This window comes from Syngnathoides biaculeatus, chromosome 12 (assembly GCF_019802595.1).
Source record: "Syngnathoides biaculeatus isolate LvHL_M chromosome 12, ASM1980259v1, whole genome shotgun sequence".
Classification (NCBI taxonomy): Eukaryota; Metazoa; Chordata; class Actinopteri; order Syngnathiformes; family Syngnathidae; genus Syngnathoides; species Syngnathoides biaculeatus.
The window spans coordinates 30,460,801-30,480,481 of record NC_084651.1 but is presented as its reverse complement, the minus strand read 5'-3'; the positions used below and the strand labels follow the sequence as shown (position 1 = coordinate 30,480,481).

At 43.6% G+C, this 19,681-nt stretch overlaps 1 protein-coding gene and 1 long non-coding RNA gene across 7 annotated transcripts in view; one reads left to right on the top strand and one right to left on the bottom strand.

Annotated features, from left to right (window-relative positions):
• LOC133509627 (uncharacterized) overlaps positions 1–16,808 on the bottom strand; it is a 44,797-nt gene extending 27,989 nt beyond the window's left edge. Inside the window, exon 1 of one of the 2 annotated variants that reach the window (XR_009797403.1) lies at positions 16,641–16,808. This is a non-coding gene — a long non-coding RNA (uncharacterized LOC133509627). Of the gene's footprint in view, positions 1–16,044; positions 16,621–16,640 lie in introns of those variants that run through there. The other variant, XR_009797404.1, reaches the window with a different exon arrangement.
• The window catches only part of polr1c (RNA polymerase I and III subunit C), a 50,824-nt gene continuing 46,832 nt past the window's right edge, over positions 15,690–19,681 (top strand). For 4 of the 5 annotated variants that reach the window (XM_061836845.1, XM_061836848.1, XM_061836846.1 and 1 more), the window contains exon 1: positions 16,860–17,011. In XM_061836845.1, the coding sequence (XP_061692829.1) occupies positions 16,940–17,011 (72 nt within the window). In that variant the 5' untranslated portion in view covers positions 16,860–16,939. Of the gene's footprint in view, positions 15,861–16,859; positions 17,012–19,681 lie in introns of those variants that run through there. The other variant, XM_061836847.1, reaches the window with a different exon arrangement.

Here is a 19,681-nt window from a genome sequence, read left to right as displayed (position 1 = left end):
AACACAAGACACAGCTACCTTCAAAAATGCCGAGAAGTAGCTTAGAAGACTGCAGAGACAAAACACGGGGCTTGGCATCGGGACCTCTCAAAAAATTACTGAGACCAAGGACACCAGGCAGGCGTGGGCGATTGTCGAATCCCTGTCAGAACCCCGCTCACATGAAACAGGTAAGACGCTTACCTAAAACAACAGTGAATATGCCTCAGACAAGGCTAACGTGAAGGCCTTTGTCATGGAATATGCAAAGGTGAGTGGGGGCAAAAGCGGTAAGTCGAGTAGGCGGACCGTATATGAGCTTCTAAGAGATGCTTGTAGACTACAAGGTTCCCCTCGGCGATCACTTGAGTGCCATTCACGCCTGATGTACTCTGCCGAGCCCTAAAACCAGGCAAAGCTATTGGTCCAGACGGGATTGCCCCACAGGTGTTAAAACACCTGCCCGTTGCTGCACTTCCCGCTCTCCTACAAATACTCAATAACAGCTGGACCACCCAATGGTCCCCACAAGCCTGGCGCACAGGTGAGATTATCCCATACCATAAAAAGGGCAAAGACTTTCAAATAATCGGGAGCTATCGCCCAATCGCCCTGACCTCCACCATTAGCAAAACTCTGGAGAGACCCATTGTCAACAGCTTGTCCCCGTGGCTTGAGGAGCACTCGATTCTCAGTCCTTGGCAGACGGGTTTCCGCAAGGGCCGTTGCACTGCCGATCAATGCCAACGGCTGTCCCAATTCATCATGGATGGGTTCCCGTCCAAACGTCTGCGCTCCATTGCTGCTTTCTTTGTGTTCAGTAAGGGCTATGATCAGGTGTAGTGTGCCAGAATCCTCCAGAAGATGCTGGCGATTGGCGTGCCTCTTCAATTTGTCGAGTGGAACAAGGCCTGGTTCACAAATCGTATGGCGCGAGTGAGGGTTAATGGTACCACAGGGTGCTGCCGAACCTTCAAAGAAGGACTGTGTGCTCCACTATTTGACCTGAGTCAGTCGATTTTAGAGCTCTACTGGGTTTGTATTCCATAAGCATTTCTTTCATGTATTCAGGACCTAAATAATTTAGTGATTTATAGACCAGTAGGAGAACTTTAAAATCTATTCTAAAGCTGTCTGGAAGCCATTGGAAGGACTTTAGGATTGTTTTGAGCAGAATGCGAGCAGCAGCATTCTGAATGAGTTGCAGCTGTTTAATACTCTTTTGGGGAGTCCAGTCAGAAAAACATTACAGTAGTCAAGTCTACTTGACTTAAAAGCATGGATGACCTTTTCGTGGTCTGCTTGACACATACAAGCCTTCACTTAAGATATGTATTGCAGATGGTAGAAGGCAGTTTGTGTGATTGGGGCGTGAAGCCCCGGACAGCTTAGCTCCTTGGATCATCGGGACAAAAAAATCCCTCCACCACGATAAGGTGACAGCTCTCGGAGGGATATTAATTATAAATAAAGATGTTGATGCAAAATCTTTTGTACCTGTTGCTTTTGAGTTGCTCTGTAGAGAATTTAAGCATTGTGTGTGATATGGCTCTTTGATGTGTATGATTTGTCTCTTTGCCTTAACACAGGAAAAAATGTGGCTCTTCATCTCTGACCTGTTGGCCACCCCTGGTTAGAGCATCTGCTTCACAGTTGTGAGGACCAGGATTCAAATCCTGCCTCTGCCTGTGTGACACTTGGATGTTCTCCCCATACCTGCATGGGTTTTCTCCGAGCACTCCGGTTTTCTTCCACATCCCCAAAACATACATTAATTAGACAATTAAACTTGTCCATAGGTATGATTGTGAGTGCGATTGTTGTCTGTCTCCATGTCCCCTGCAGTTGGCTGGCAACCAGTTCAGGGTGTACCCTGCCACCTAACCAATGACAGCTGTGATTGCCTGCAGCACTCTGCGACCCTCATGAGCGTAAGCAGCTCAGAAAATAGATGGACAGATTAATTTATTGTATTGAACAAAATTCCCGTCTGTTATTTGGAATTCTTGTAACAAAAAAATATCACAACACAACAACAATTATCCTCACAAGTGTCACGGGAGTCCTGGAGCCTATCCCAGCTGTCAATGGGCAGGAGGCGGGGTACACCCTGAACTGGTTGCTAGCCCAGTGCAGGGCACATAGAAACAAACAGCCACACTCACAATCGCACCTAGGGGCAATAGTGTCCAATTAATGTTGCATGTTTTTGAGATGTGGGAGGAAACTGGAGTGCCCAGAGAAAACCCACGCAGGCATGCGGAGAACATGCAAACTCTACACAGTGAGGGACGGGATAGAACCCAGGAACTCAGAACTGTGAGGCCAACGCTTTCCAGCTGCTCCACTATGCCGCTCCAAAAAAAAAAAAAAAAAAATTGTTAAATAACTCTTGTAGGGGATCAATTCCATGTTGGTCACATATGGTAAAAAGAAAGGGTATATTATTAATTTTGAAATCTGGATTGTGACATACATAGGGAGTACATGCTGGGAGCTAATTGAGATCCTATAGATTCTAGACTTTGCCACTAATTGCCAATAATCCAATAATATTGGATTCTTAAAACATTTCTGGTGTTTATGACAAGCCGAAATAAATGGGCCTTTTGGGAGTTCAATGTTTATGCAGTCTTCTACATTTCCTGTGGGCTTGTCCCATTAGGGGTCGCTACAGCATGTCCACTCCTCTCAAAAAATAAGTAACTGAGCAGTGACAGAGGTGTCTGTGCTTTCGTCGCAAGATAGCCAAAAAAGTCAAACTCCTTTACTCTGACTCCCAACTGTCTTTTGATCTCTGATGACACTTCTTCAATCTGCGTGCCATAGTGTGACGTGCCAGCCAGACTTTGGCAAACTCTTGCTGTTTCTCAGGACAGATTTTCTTCACTATAGTCACCAAGCAGTCTTTGATAAAACCATCCTCAGTGAGAGGTTGGCAATGCTTTCTGATCAGTGCGACTACCTCGTAACTAGCCTTTGTTGCGTTCTCATTTGACACTCGGACTCTTGCAAAATATTGCTGGTGTGAGATTAAAATACTTTCAAGTTGCTTCAGTTTCTGGGTGCATTCCTTCCCTGTGTTCTTGTAGTATATATTGGTATGTCTTATTTGGTAATGTCACTTGACATTGAACTCTTTAAAAACTGCCGCTGTCTCTTTGCAAATGAGGCAGACACTGTTGTTGCGTATTTCACTGAAGAAATAGACAAATTACCACCCATCCTTGAAGCATCCGCCCTCGCTGTCAACTCTCTTTTTTTGATATTTGCCATTTTAGAAAATTGGGGGAGTGACACGGGCTGCTGTCATCTAGTGGGTGAAAGAGGAACGGCATTTAGCATGGAAGTGCCACCATATGCAGGTAACAGTACTGCAACCAAATGTATTAAGTCTACGTGCGGGCCAGACGTTATTGATTTTGAATTCAATTTTTCTGCCATTTTCTGGTGAATATGTTGACTCTTATGGCAGCAAAAGCTCTCCTGTTGTTTACATAGGTATGTAGCATTTACATACAATAACAATAATAACAATAATCACAATAAATTAATCTGTCCATCTATTTTCTGAGCTGCTTACTCTCACGGGGGTCGCAGAGTGCTGCAAGTAATCACAGCTGTCATTGGTTAGGTGGCAGGATACACCCTGGACTGGTTGCCAGCCAATCACAGGAGACATGGAGACAGACAACAATCACACTCACAATCACACCTATGGACAAGTTTAATTGTCTAATTAATGTATGTTTTGGGGATGTGGAAGAAAACCGGAGTGCCCGGAGAAAACCCATGCAGGTATGGGGAGAACATCCAAGTGTCAAACGGGCAGGGGCAGGATTTGAATCCTGTGGATATAATTTAAAAAAAAAATAATTCTGTTCATTCACATTTTAAGCATTTAGTTTCCAAACAAAACCACAAGATACTGGTTTCCAGCTTTCAGTATAAAGCTTTGCGGTTTTGCTCATGACAAATTGGGAAAATTGTGACTAGAATGGGGTTTGGACGGGTCTGTTTATTAAATTATATTTATGGTGAACAGGGTTCATACATTTCCAGAGAATCAAAATTCCATGAATTTTCCATGACTTTCCAAGTATTAATCACAAAATTCCATGACTAATGTTGGATTGACTGATTGTGGTAGACAGCAATATTTCGGCTATATGATCGTGTGTTTTCACTTAAAGAATAAGTGCCAAAGCTTATCAATATAGTAGGTGCATCATAATGACTGTGAAATTTATGGTTATTAAAAATATAAACTAAAATTACATTTAACATATTTTTTCATCTAAGGTTAATGTTATGTTGCCTATATTTAAAATACAGAATTAGCTATTCATGCACTGTATTGTCTGTGCTTTCATCCTCGAGCAGGCCGTGCCAAGGTGGAATTTTAATATTATACACCATCTCATCTTGTACTTTCTACTTTGGCTTCAGACCAGACCTCTTTTACTTAAAAAAGAGAAAATTTCGTCCAATTGCACCACTTTTTCTTCTATTATTCACATAACCCGACATTCATTAAAGCAACAGCACTTGAAAAAATTTTTTTTTTACTTTTACCATTGTTATCAAGCGTAAACATGCAGCATGTCTAACTCTTTGCTCTACGCTGCCCACACTGTGTGGGTGGACGGTGTTTGTAATTATGTGTACCCCTTTAAGAGCCGAAGGTGGACGGAGTCATGTGAACTATCACGAGACTCAGTGCTTCCATATTGAAAAAAAAAAAAAAAAAAAGGAGTCGGGCTGTGGTTCACTGCTGGATTGGATTTCATGTGCGCTGAGAATGTATTTCTACACGTGACAAATTTTACGGGTGTGATTTTTTGTGTTTGATTCTGCAGATTTGAGAGTGCGATCGCGCCAGTGCACAGTGACTGAAAATTCCATGACATTCCCTGACCCAAGCCCAAATCTTTTTTTATTTACCGGACTTTCCAAGACCTGGAAAAGGCAAAGTTTCTTTCCATGATATTCCAGAAATTCCCTGACCCGTACGAACCCTGGGTGAAGCAAGATATCACCAGGTATTGCTCTCAAATTAACATAAACACAACGCTGTAATCATGCGGTACATTTTTAAACTGCATTGCGTGGCACACAAACAATGCAGCCCTATGGGGGGCACAAACCAGTGCAATCTGTAGGCCGGTCCCAAGCCCGGATAAATGCAGAGGGTTGCGTCAGGAAGGGCATCCGGCGTAAAGAACTGTGCCAAACAAATATGAGCGTTCATCTAAAGAATCCCATACCGGATCGGTCGTGGCCCGGGTTAACAACGCCCGCCCCCGGCACTGCTAACCTGCAGGGCGTCGGTGGAAATTCAGCTACTGTGGGTCGAAGACAAAGAAGAGGAGGAAACCGGATCCAGCGTCAGAAGAAAAAGAGGAATGCACAGAGCCTACAACTGAGTGTAGGGACTTTGAATGTTGGGACTATGACAGGAAAAGCTCAGGAGTTGGTTGACATGATGATTAGGAAAAAGGTTAATATTCTGTGCATCCAAGAGAGCAGGTGGAAAGGCAGTAAGGCTAGAAGTTTGGGAGCAGGGTTTAAATTATTCTACCACGGAGTAGATGGGAAGAGAAATGGAGTAGGGGTTATTTTAAAGGAAGAGCTGGCTAAGAATGTCTTGGAGGTAAAAAGAGTATCAGATCGAGTGATGAGACTAAAATTTGAAATTGAGGGTGTTATGTATAATGTGGTTAGCGGCTATGCACCACAGGTAGGATGTGACCTAGAGTTGAAAGAGAAATTCTGGAAGGAACTAGATGAAGTAGTTCTGAGCATCCCAGACAGCAAGGGAGTTGTGATTGGTAAAGATTGTAATGGACATATTGGTAAAGGAAACAGGGGCGATGAAGAAGTGATGGGTAAGTACGGCATCCAGGAAAGGACCTTTGAGGGACAGATGGTGGTGGACTTTGCAAAAAGGATGGAGATGGCTGTAGTGAACACTTATTTCCAGAAGAGGGAGGAACATATAAGAAGAGCGGAGGTAGAACCACGCAGGTAGATTATATTTTGTGCAGACGATGTAATCTGAAGGAGGTTACTGACTGTAAAGTAGTGGTAGGGGAGAGTGTAGCTCGACAGCATAGGATGGTAGTATGTAGGATGATTCTGGTGGTGGGTAGGAAGATTAAGAAGACAAAGGTAGAGCAGAGAACCATGTGGTGGAAGCTGACAAAGGAAGAATGTTGTGCGGCCTTCCGGAAAGAGGTGAGACAGGCTCCCGATGGACAACCGAAGCTCCCGGAAGACTGGACGACGACAGCCAAGGTGATCAGAGAGACAGGCAGGAGAGTACTTGGTGTGTCATCTGGTAGGAAAGGGGAGAAGGAGACTTGGTGGTGGAACCCCATAATACAGGGAGTCATACAAGGAAAGAGATTAGCGAAGAAGAAGTGGGATACTGAGAGGACTGAGGAGAGGCGAAAGGAGTACATCGAGATGCGACGTAGGACAAAGGTAGAGGTGGCAAAGGCTAAACAAGAGGCATATGAAGACATGTACACCAGGTTGGACACGAAAGAAGGAGAAAAGGATCTCTACAGGTTGGCCAGACAGAGGGATAGAGATGGGAAGGATGTGCAAAAGGTTAGGGTGATTAAGGATAGAGATGGAAATGTGTTGACTGGTGCCAGCAGTGTGCTAAATAGATGGAAAGAATACTTTGGGAAGTTGATCTTCTTCTTCTTTTCCTTTCGGCTTGTCCCGTTAGGGGTCGCCACAGCGTGTCATCTTTTGCCATCTTAGCCTATCTCCTGCATCTTCCTCTCTAACCCCAACTGCCCTCATGTCTTCCCTCACCACATCTATAAACCTTCTCTTTTGCCTGGGAGCTCCATCCTCAGCATCCTTCTACCAATATACTCACTCTCTCGCCTCTGAACATGTCCAAACCATCGAAGTCTGCTCTCTCGAATCTTGTCTCCAAAACATCCAGCTTTGGCTGTCCCTCTAATGAGCTCATTTCTAATCCTATCCGAGATCCTTTTCTCCTTCTTTCATGTCCAACCTGGTGTACATGTCTTCATATGCCTCTTGTTTAGCCTTTGCCACCTCTACCTTTGCCCTAAGTCGCATCTCGATGTACTCCTTTTGCCTCTCCTCAGTCCTCTCAGTGTCCCACTTCTTCTTCGCTAATCTCTTTGAGTCCCTGTATTTTGGGGTTCCACCACCAAGTCTCCTTCTCTCCTTTCCTACCAGGAGACACACCAAGTATTCTCCTGCCTGTCTCTCTGATTACCTTGGCTGTCGTAGTCCAGGCTTCTGGGAGCTTCTGCTGTCCATCGAGAGCCTGTCTCACTTCTTTCCGAAAGGCCGCACAATATTCTTCCTTTCTCAACTTCCACCACATGGTTCTCTGCTCTACCTTTGTCTTCTTAATCTTCCTACCCACCACCAGAGTCATCCTACACACCACCATCCTATGCTGTCGAGCTACACTCTCCTCTACCACTACTTTACAGTCAGTAATCTCCTTCAGATTACATCGTCTGCACAAAATATAATCCACCTGCGTGCTTCTACCTCCACTCTTCCATCCTCTGTAGTGCCTTTTAAAGGAAATGAAATGTATAAAAGTTAATCATCAAGGGGATGTATTTGCAATACTGCTTAATGTGTGAAAGTCTGTGGATGAAAAGTTGCAATATGAGAATGTGGCAAGAAAGTGATTACAGCAGATAGCGTGCTAGAACGGAATGTTCTCGACGGTTGGGTGGTGATGACCACAATCAGCAGGTGTGACGCGACGCTTAACCCAGGCGACGACGCTTGACCCAGACCTAGAGGGAGACGGGAGCAACAAAACATCAACAACCGCAGGCGGGAGGAGTCGGCTCACCAACCAGCAGACCAAGAAAGACCAATGAGAGAGCGCTAAGGATAACTGCAGGAGACACATAACCAATAGTGAATTAGTAGATTGTACTTTTAAATTGTCCTGGGCAACTCGGCTGTGGAGTACGTCGGGTGGAGGGAACAGAGACGTACAGAATTGTATTGAGAGGGACCCGAGTCCCAGGTGTTTGTTGAAGGAATAAATCCACTCGCGTGTAAAAACGCCGGCTTCCTGGTCCTTTCTTTGCAGAACGAGCGCGCAAATTGTTGGATGAGTGGTGGTCGGGTAAGGTCACAATTTGGAGTCAGATGATTAACGGACTTTTGTATTGATCTAAAAATAATATCCAACAGCTCTGTGCATTCCTCTTCTTCTTCTGCCGACGAATCCGCTTTCTTTCTCTTCTTTGTCGTCAACCAACAGGAGGTGAAATTCCACCGATGCCCTTTAGGTTAATGGTGCGGGAGCGGGCATTGTTAACCCAGGCCACAACCAATTCGGTATGATATTCTTTCGATGAATACTCATATTTGTTTGGCATGGGTTTTTCGCCGGATGGCCTCTCTGCATTTAGTCAGGCTTGGGACCAGCCTACAGATTGCACTAGCTTGTGCCCCTGTAGGGCTGCATTACTGTACAGACTGGAGTGTCTATGAAAATTTGGCGCCCAGCCGAGGTGAATACACAGATGTTGTTATCGCGTGTATCAGTTTCTGTGAGGAGGTGTGTGTACAAACAGAAACTTTTTGCACGTTCAAATATAACAAGCCATGGTTTTCAGCCAGACTTAGACAACTCCAGTAGGCTCAAGAGATCATAAATCGTAGTGGGTACAGGGCCCTCTACAATCACACTCAAAACCAGCTGACTAAAGAAATTAACATTGCAAAGAGTGGAAACTGCAGTTAAACTACAAAAACATCTCAACGCTAATGACTCCAAATCAGTTTGGCACGGATTACAATTGCGCACTAATTACAAGTGACATTCTCTCCTGGTAGATAACAAGAGCAGGCTAGCCGACCTCCTAAATAGCTTTTCCTGCAGATTTGAAATAGACACTTCCACACCACGCACCCACCAAGCTGAATTCAAAAGCTGTAACACCTTCCACTCCACCGTTTAACATCCGTGAAAGTAACGTGAGGCACATCTCCAAACAACGAAAGATCAACAAAGCGCCGGGCCTAGACCTTGTGTCTCCATGCTGCCTCAAAGTCTGCGCAGACCAACTTGCTCCTGTTTTCACAAAGATCTTCAACAGGTCTCTACAACTGTGTGAAATACCAACGTGCTTCAAACGCTCCACTATTTTACCGGTCCCCAAAAAAGCAGCAATCTCAAGTCTTAATGAATACAGGCCAGTTGCCTGCACTTAATCCTTGACCATCTCGACAGCGAGGGTATGTATACGAGAATCCTGTTTATGGACTTCAGTTCTGCGTTTAACACCATCATCCCTGAACTACTCCAAATTTCTCCAACTCATCATCTTGTCTGCAATCTCCCAGTGGATCTCCAACTTCCCAACGGGCAGGACACAGCAGGTGAGGCTGGGGAACAGCACCTCATCCGCGCCCACTATCAGCACCGGGGCACCCCAAGGTTGTGTCCGCTCCCCTCTGCTCTTCTCACTCTACATGAACAATTGCACCTTGTGGCATCCGAATGTAACATTCCTGAAATTACCAGATGACACCACGGTCATCGGCCTCATCAAAGATGGCGATGAGTCTGCTTTCGATAGGAAGTAAAGAGACTGGAGCTTTGGTGTGGTCAACACAACCTGCCATTGAACACTCTAAAGGCTTCAGAGATGATTGTGATCCTCTCACATCCTGCTAGTCCAATCAGTGTTAGTAGTCATAATATATTTTGTAGACTATCGCATGATTCATCACTTTAAACTGCTCCCTTTGCAGAATTGTCATTGCACTAGTCTATAACGGGAACTGTGGACGGTAAACGGACTCTGTACAATGATGTTGCACATCTGTGACTCTTATAAGGAATATTTCCTGAATGTCTCTTGTTCTTTGTTCTTGTTTGTTTGTTCTTTGTTCTGAATGTTGTACCAGGGCAGCACCGACTGCCGGCAAAAAATTCCTTATGTGTTTTTACACTTGGCCAAGAAAGCTGATCCTGATTCTGATCCCTGCTGAGGCTACTTCCCCTGTGACCCAACCCAGAAAAGCAGTAGAAAATGGATGGATGGATAGAAGTTGGTATTACAAAATATTTTACCTCTGCACTTCCTCCACCCACTTTTACTGTGTTAGAAAATACATTTAAATAAAAAAAAAAAAAGTGTGCCATGCTTGCAATACAGCTGTGGTGGTTTTATTTTGTAAAGTGTTACGTTAGTATTCACTTCCATGTGGACGCATGTACGAGCAGAGAGCCATAAGTGTCGGTTAGCAGCAACAAGTGATCCTAGCTAAGTTACCCTCAAGATGTCAAATCACGGGATGAAAAGGTTGACAACCAATGCTGTGTTTTCAACAAGACATTGACTGCCAACTACTTCTTTGCAAAAGTCAAAGGTATACGTGTTAAAAGACTACAATTTGAACTACATTACTGTAGTTATCCACACGGAGTCAAGAGCTTTCACAATACTGAATTTACTCAATTCATTCAGGGACAGAGTGAAGGGTAAGAATGCATCAGAAAAACACCTACCTGTAGTAGTCGTGTCAAGGACAGGTCCCAGTTTAGTGGCCAGAGGTTGGATTAAACAGTGAGACTTGCAGTGGGCCCCAGAACCCTAAATTCACCACATTAAAGAATCCTTAGCGGAGGTACTAGGGGAACAGGCCGAGGTGTTTAAGGATTAACTAGGACGATTTAATGTCCCTCCAGCAAAGATCTATATAGACAAGGAGCCAACGCCCAAGTTTTTTAAAGCCAGACCAGTTCCATATGCGATGAAAGACAGGGTAGAAGCTGAACTTGATCGTCTCTTAGCTTAGGACATAGTGGAACCAGTAAAATCTGCAGAGTGGGCAGCCCCTGTAGTACCAGTCCTTAAACCAGATGACACGGTCAGCTTGTGTTGAGACTACAAGCTGATAGGAAATCAAGTGTCAAAGCTGGAACCGTATCTGATTCCTACAATTGAAGATTTGTTCCCAAGCCTGTCCGGAGGACTAAAGTTCACAAAGTTAGACCTAACCCATGCCTATCACCAAATACCTTTGGATGAGGAAGCCAAGAAATTTGTGACCATAAACACACGAAGCTTTGTTTGCCTACAAACTTTTACCTTTTGGAGTGTTATCAAGTCTGGATATTTTTAAGGAACAATGGAGGGACTGCTGCAAGCCATACCTTTTTGGATGATATTCTTCTCACAGGACGAACCAACCAAGAACATCTTCAGACGCTGAATAAGTTGTTGCAGCGGCTAAAGGATTTTTCACCGTATGTGGTGAGAAAGAATTAACTCAGTTTCCAAAATGGTTGTGTGCTGTGGGGGGCTAGGGGGTTTTGCCACTGCCAGGTGGAGACAGCATTTTAAGACAGCCTCATCAATAACATCTTGGTGTGTTGAGCACGAAAGCACTTGCCAGGAGCTATGTCTGGTGCCCAAAGCTAGATAAAGAAGTGGAGGATACGGTGAAAGCTTCTGAAATCTCTCAACAGCATCAAAATGCTCCAGCACCAGCCCCTTTGCACCCTTGGGATTGGCCTGATAAACCCTGGAGTCGTATAAATGTGGATTATGCAGGACCGTTCATAGGGAAGATGTTTTTTGTACATTCCAAGTGGATGAATGTGTATCGCGTGAACTCTGTATCTTCTGCTGCAACCATTGAATGTCTAGCAACCATGGACTGCCAGAGTTGTTGTAGAAAAACCCCATGACAGAATACCAAGAGAGGAACTGTGATACTCCATAAGTTTGGTCTGACGGAGAAAGATGTCAAAATAGTACAGGACATGTATGAGAGCATCAGGGATCAGAGCTGAGCCCCTTACTGTTTGCTGTGGTAATGGATAGGCTGACAGATGAGGTTAAACTGGAATCCCCTTACACCTTATGATGTTTGCAGATGATCAGTGTCAATGTCAGTGAAAGCAGGAGGAAATGGAGTAACAATTAGAAAGATGGAGGCATGCACTGGAAAGGAGAGGAATGAAGATTAGCCGAAGTAAAACAGAATATATGTGCGTGAATGAGAGAGATGGCGGGGCAAGAGTGAGGCTCCAGAGAGAAGAGATGGTGAGAGTGGTTGAGTTCAAATACTTAGGGTCAACAATACAGAGCAATGATGAGTGTGTTAAGGAAGTGAAGAAACGGGTCCGAGCAGGTTGGAACAGCTGGCAGAAGGTATATGGTGTGTTATGTGAAAGAACAGTCTCTGCGCGGATGAAGGGCAAGGTTTATAAAACAGTGGCGAGACCGGCCATGATGGAGACGGTGGCACTGAAGAGCCAACAGAAAGCAGAACTCGAGGTGGCAGAAATGAAGATGTTGAGGTTCTTGCTAGGAGTGAGCAGGTTGGATAGGATTAGAAATGAGCTCATTAGAGGGACAGCCAAAGTTGGATATTTTGGAGACAAGGTTAGAGAGAGCAGACTTCGATGGTTTGGACGTGTCCAGAGGCGAGAGAATGAGTATATAGGTAGAAGGGTTCTGAGGATGGAGCTCCCAGGTGAAAGAGCGAGAGGCAGACCAAAGACAATGTTGATGGATGTGAGGGAAAACATGAGGACAGTGGGTGTTAAGAGCGGAAGATGCAGGAGATAGGCTTAGATGGAAAAAGATGACATGCTGTGGCGACCCCTAACAGGACAAGCCCAAAGGAAAAGAAGAAGAAGAAGGACTAGGAGGGTTGTTGGTGTCAGGCAATGGAACTTGTTTAGTTAGCAGAGAGTTCAAGGGATTTTTGAGCAGGAATGGCATCCGCCACGTGACCTCTGCACCTCACCATGCCTCCAGTCACGGGTTTGCAGAGAGGGCGGTATAGATATTTTAAGGATGGTCTGAAATGCAAGGAGGGCACTTTTGCAGATAAGGGAGCAAGGGTGTTATTTTGCTACAGAGTCACACCGCAGACTACAACAGGTCTATCACTGTAAGAACTACTTCTTGGAAGGAAGTTACATTGTACACTGGACCTCATCCATCCAGATCTGAACAGGAGAGTGTTAAAGAAGCAGGAATGACAGTCCAGAGATCATGACTCATGTAGGGATTTGCGAGTTTGGACCCTACGCGTGTTCACGAATCGAGGAAGATACGACCAATGATTAGAAAAAGTTAACAGCAAATGGATTTTTTACAAAAGAATGTGCAATACAGATGTCCGGGTCCTATCTAGGTATCTGCCGCATATGAGACGTGTTTCTTCTGGCAGGATAGCCCAAAGAGGAGGACAAAAGCTGCCCGGTATCACAAGGTTTTTATATGTGTGGGTCCATGGTAAAAGTGGCTTTCCCCCCACAGTCTGGTTCTGGGCCAGGATGGTAACTTTCTGCTTATTATCTGGTGTCGTTCGTCTCCACGGCAATGCCTGGGAGAGGAGGTAGGCACCAGACGGTTTTCTGCGTACAAAGATCAAGGACACACATCCTGATTAGGAAATGGACAACACTTTATCTGTTGATTAAATGTATGAGGTCATACTTAAGCAAATAATGAAAGTGCAATAAAAGTAAAATAGTCTTCACTCAAAAGCAAGAAAACAGAGTTCTGAGGTCACGGACGCAGTGCTGACCCGTAACTTTAGTTTTGGGCCCAAGTGGATCCTGGGCCTTATTGTGTTGGTGACGGATGGGGCCAGTGTTGTATAAAGTTGAAGTGGGTGATGGTAGTGTGGTCACAGACATGTAGATCAGATTCTGGCGCACATGCAAAAGGATATGAAGAGCCAGCAGACTGACACTGTGCAGCAAGGTCGCACTCGAACGATGGAGGACACTTTGCTGGATGTGGAGGATGTTGTTCTCAGCAGTGATAAGGTTGTTGAGTCAGACACTGCAGGGCCAGCAGGAGAATCCAGGACAGTAAGAAAGACTGTTGCAGTTACTGAATGTCTGGTGAAAAGTAAGTCAAGAAGGGAGGTATAGTTGCCCAGTCACCTGAAAGACTTTCTGTTGATTTACTGACTGGATGACCTCAAAAAAATTCCCTGTTCATTTTTTCTGTTCCTGTTATAGGCATAGTATATGTTTAAAGTGCCACTGAAACCTAAAACATAATTTTTTAGTACATTGTTAACCAAAAAAAAGAATCAGCCGGAATGGACCCATTCATTTGTTCACAGCATGTCAGAATGTTGCTGTGTATTGATGTTTTTCATCTACCACCACGAAAAATCTCTTGAGGGTTTTAGGTCGAAGAAAAAGGCAGAAGTAATTTGCAGACAGCTACAGCAGCGGAGTAGAGTATCTTTACCTCTTGTACCGGTGAGAAAGTACCTGTTTGACAGGCAGATGTGTATAGAGCCATTTAAAAAAAAAAAATAGTTGGGTGGGGGACTAATTTGTCTCACAGTTTATAGCATATGCTACATGATAATTTAGAATAAATCCCATTGGTCAAACCAGCAAAATGTAACAAATCAATTAGACAGACAATTTAATCACACAGAATACAAGACAAAACAATAACAAAATAGAATTACAAAGAGAGTTTAGTAGCGTGTAATACGAGCTAACTAGCCAAACGACGTAGAGTCTCCAAACTCATACAAATGTTATTTCCAGTGAATGTTCCAGGGATGCAGTGTGGTGTCCGTGTACTTATCCGAAAGCAGCAGTATTGATAAAAAGCTCCGTCTGTGTCCGACGACGTAATCCTTCTCTCAGAATGTAACAGAAAATGCGTGTTAGCCGCCATTAGGGTTGGTGGGCTGACCACGTTCTGGGAGGAGAAAGCAAGGGTACACCCTGAACTGGTTGCCAGCACTGATCTAAAAAAAATAAAATAAATAAATACTGGATGGATTGGCCATCATACTTGAAGTCACTGGAAGCAGATATCTGCCATCTTGATACTCCCAAAACAACCATGCCGACCTACGTTCATCGCCAATTTCGTGGCTGTGAATATGTATTTACATATTCAGTGTTAACACTTGGAACTAAATGTCTGTGGAGATATATTTCTAAATAAAACATACATTGATGTCCCTTAAAGCTGATCTTACTGGTATGTTTTGAAGTTAAATTCCAGATATGTTGGACTGAGTGCCAGCAAGCCTCCAGATTTTACTTTTAGAAGGTAACTTTTTTTCTTTTTCTGTTCACTTCTGAAAAATCTCGACATCTGGCCAGGAAACATAGAGTAAACTCTGCATAAATTGACAGTTTAGGACCACAACTTTTGTGTCAACTTAGGGAAATGTTGACTTACACGTAACCTTTTCAGTAGTATTATTGGAGACTGGGACCTCACTTTTAATGTTGATGTACGGTATATGTCAGCTTATACATTGTCAAGTTATGCAGGGTTTACTGTATTTTCAGTTCCATGTTTTTCTGTCGACAATAACAACAGGCTACTGAAACCGATAATTTCCATGAAATCTGAATTGTGGCTTGAAAAATGTGATCTGCCAGTAACTTGGGGATAGTTTTGGCTCAAACCCCATTTAGACCTGTTCTTGGTCTCAGTGAATGATTAAATGGTTCGTGTTTAATGTCCTGCTTAACAGTATTTCAGTCATATGAGAACAGTATCTAGTGTTGGAGGATCCATTTCTACAGCTGTTGTCTTATGCTGCCTCACAGAGGTCATTTGCCAGAAACACAGTATAGTCAGCCCCCTGACACTCACATATGATAATACTGACACACGGGATTAGCATCTGGAGTTTTCCTGTATACTCTCTACCTGCTGTGAAGTGCTGAAAGTGTGTGGATATTCAGTTCCTGGAGCCCCCTGGCTTAATCAATATATATCTGTCAGAGGTTTGGTCCGCACTCGTTGATGGAATGCTTATATTTCATATAGTGCTTCAATGCGTAGTTTGGGAAAAGTTAACATCTCACGGAAATTGAGCCCTAGGTAATATCCAAAGTTTCTTGGTAGTCACGGTGTGATATGTTTTTCCTTTGCACTTAGCCTTTTTTGTCTTACCAAATCGACTTAAAAATCTTTCATGCTACCAGAAATGAAAAAATGTCAAGTTTACACGACCAGTTTTAATTCTACATGCAAAATTGTGAGAAAAAACCCGTCATAATCCAACCTGTAAACAGTGTCCTCCACATGTCCTGGGAGTACCAAGATGGCGGCTAACTGTCTTCAACCAATTGACACACCGCTAGATATCCAGTTATTTTTTTTTATTTTTAGGTCGATGGTTGACAGCCAATCGTTAAGCACATACAGACGAACAGTCGCCCTCACAATCACACCTACGGGCAATTCAGAGTGTCTAATTAATGTTGCATGTTTTGGGGATGTGGGAGGAAACCGGAGTGCCCGGAGAACATGCAAACTTCACACAAGGAGGGCTGGTATCGAACCCGATCCTCAGAACTGTGAGCCCAATGCTTTCCACCACTTGCACCATCCCGCCGCAAATCAAAATATAGAATTAAATCAATTTTACAATGGGACACAATTTAGAATTAACTTCTAGTGATAAATGGTGCGGCTCTCTGACATAATTCTGGTCTGTCCTGTAGCCTCTTGCAAAAATTTATTGCCACCCCTCATATATAAGTGTTGGTGTTAGTTTTAAAAAAACGGCGCAGGGAGAGCTCATGAAACAAAAATTGGGGGGCGGGAAAGGAAGATAGTTATACAGATTTGAGAGAAAAATAAGTGAGAAGAACTTACTGATGGTACTGTAGTGGTACACTCGCCTGATTTTGGTAAAAACAATTTCATCAAAGAGGGGCGCTACAAAAAATGTTTGGGAACCACTGTTTTAGAAGACATATATGATCAACATTCCAAACCAGTAATCAGCAGTAATGCACTTAGAGGTTTCTTCAACATAAAACACTGGAAAAGAAGAAGAAGAAGAGAAGAAGAAGAAGAAGAAGAAAGAAGAAGAAGAAGAAGAAGAAGAAGAAGAAGAAGAAGAAGAAGAAGAAGAAGAAGAAGAAGAAGAAGAAGAAGAAGAAGAAAAAAAAATGTCGGACAAGAGAATAAATGTGGAAGAAGTTCGTGGCCGAATCATTTTAGAAGAGTTTTGTGTGAGAAATGTAAGTAATATTTTTTCCCCCATCACTTGGTCTTGTTTCAACGTTTTGGAAAAAAAATCAACATCTATTTTCCCAATTAGGTGAAAACATAAAATGCTGGTACAATACTCTAAAGCAAGTGTAGATTGACGTGTTTAGCCAAACGTTTTCTTCTTCTTCTTCTTTTTTTAACTCAGAATCCCACAATACTTGTCTATAACCCTACGCTGCCGCTTGCGCATACATTTGCTGATGACCTAACCAGCGTTTTAGTCTTCTATTGGTTTGTATTTTTGCGAACAGCATCTAAGCATTTGCGAGCTATCTTAGGGAAAAAATAAATACTAATCTTAGACAATTAACAGCATCAGCGCAGTGGACTGCATGTTTTGCATGTTCTCCGCGCGCCTGTATTGGTTTTCTCCAGGCAATATGGTTTCCTCCCATAGACATGGATTCATTGGATACTCTAAATTGCTCATAGGTGCAATGGTGAGTGTGACTGTTGTCTCTGTGTGCCCTGTGATGGGTGGTAACCAGTTCAGGGTGTACCCTGCCTCCTGCCCGAAGATAACTGGGATAGGCTCCAGCACTCCTGCGACACTTGTGAGGATAAGTGGCTCAGAATCCCACAATACTTGTCTATAACCCTACGCTGCCGCTTGCGCATACATTTGCTGATGACCTAACCAGCGTTTTAGTCTTCTATTGGTTTGTATTTTTGCGAACAGCATCTAAGCATTTGCGAGCTATCTTAGGGAAAAAATAAATACTAATCTTAGACAAATTAACAGCATCAGCGCAGTGGACTGCATGTTTTGCATGTTCTCCGCGCGCCTGTATTGGTTTTCTCCAGGCAATATGGTTTCCTCCCATAGACATGGATTCATTGGATACTCTAAATTGCTCATAGGTGCAATGGTGAGTGTGACTGTTGTCTCTGTGTGCCCTGTGATTGGGTGGTAACCAGTTCAGGGTGTACCCTGCCTCCTGCCCGAAGATAACTGGGATAGGCTCCAGCACTCCTGCGACACTTGTGAGGATAAGTGGCTCGGAAAATGGATAGGTCAGGGGTTGGGAACCTTTTCGACAGAGAGAGCCTTAAAGGCCAAATATTTTAAAATGTAATTTCAAAAGAGCCATACAGTATCCTTGGGTTGCAATCACGTGAAAATCGCTGACCTCATCATGGCAGCATCCACAGACCCATGTGCAAGCGGCGGACACGTTCGTGCAGTCAGATCATCGCAAAATATCGCTCAACACAGATCAAGTGTGTCAATCATTCACACGTAGCTATGTTATGCAAGCGAAGAACTGCTAATTCATTGATATGAGACATGTATTGAAAAATCAAATACAGGGCATACCTTCGTGCAAACAAACAAAGTCCGGTTTAGCTTAGCTCTGGAGAGCCGAACAGAGACACATTTGTGCAGTCAGATCATCGCAAAATATCGCTCAACACAGATCAAGTGTGTCAATCATTCACACTTAGCTATGTTATGCAAGCGAAGAACTGCGAATTCATTTATATGAGACATGTATTGAAAATCAAATACAGGGCATACCTTCGTGCAAACAAACAAAGTCCGGTTTAGCTTAGCTCTGGAGCGCCGAACAGAGACACGTTTGTGCAGTCAGCTCATCGCAAAATATCGCTCAACACAGATCAAGTGTGTCAATCATTCACACTTAGCTATGTTATGCAAGCGAAGAACTGCTAATTCATTTATATGAGACATGTATTGAAAATCAAATATGGGGCTTACCGTCGTGCAAACATATCTGTTCCGGTTGATGGATTCAGTTGATCATGCGGTCTTCCACAAAGTTTTATCCATCAAAGACATTTTTCGTACTCGGTCTTCTGTTCCGGTTGATTTTAGATGGATTCAGTTGATCATGCTGTCTTCCACAAAGTTTGATCCATCGAAGAAATTTTTCGTACTGGGTCTTCGGTTTTGGAAAGGGTACGCATTGAACTCCACCAACTACCCTTTCAGGATACCTGTCGTCAACTATTATAAAGTCCGTGACTACACCTCTTAACCATATCTATTGTTAAAGAACCCAAATACGCAATAGAACGCTAACAAAAGCTATACTGGACCATACAACGTTGTCTGAGGAAACTGCGGGTCCAAAAAGGGGCGTGGTTTATACAGATCTCTGTCCTACGATTGGTCAGCGACGCGGATGACGCAATTTCTACGGAGGGGTCAATTCACTTGATGAGTACGTCAAAGCTTATGTACAGATGATCAAACTTTGTGAAGATATTGATCGGTATACTCTCCACAACGACGTCCTTTCGAAGGATCTGAAATAATTCCCTGAAGTAGGATAGCTGCATACTAGAAATACACATGCTTACCGCTTACAAAATGTTCAGAACAGACTTTCAAATAACCATTTGCCTTGTGTACTTGAGCTTCGTTCAGATCTGCACGTCATATATTTGCAAGCCACTTGTTTGGCGGTTTTTCAATAAATCCATTGTATCTTCTCCTTCATGCAATCTAATCTTTGGAACATGGAAAAATCACTTCCCAGTGTCTCTGTTTTCGTGATTTCCACATCCGTAGACTCAACAAAAATCTGGCATGACGACGATGGACAGCTGACTGCTTGTCTGCAACAATGGTGGTCAAGTCCCCGGATGAACAAGCGTGACATTACCTGCAACCC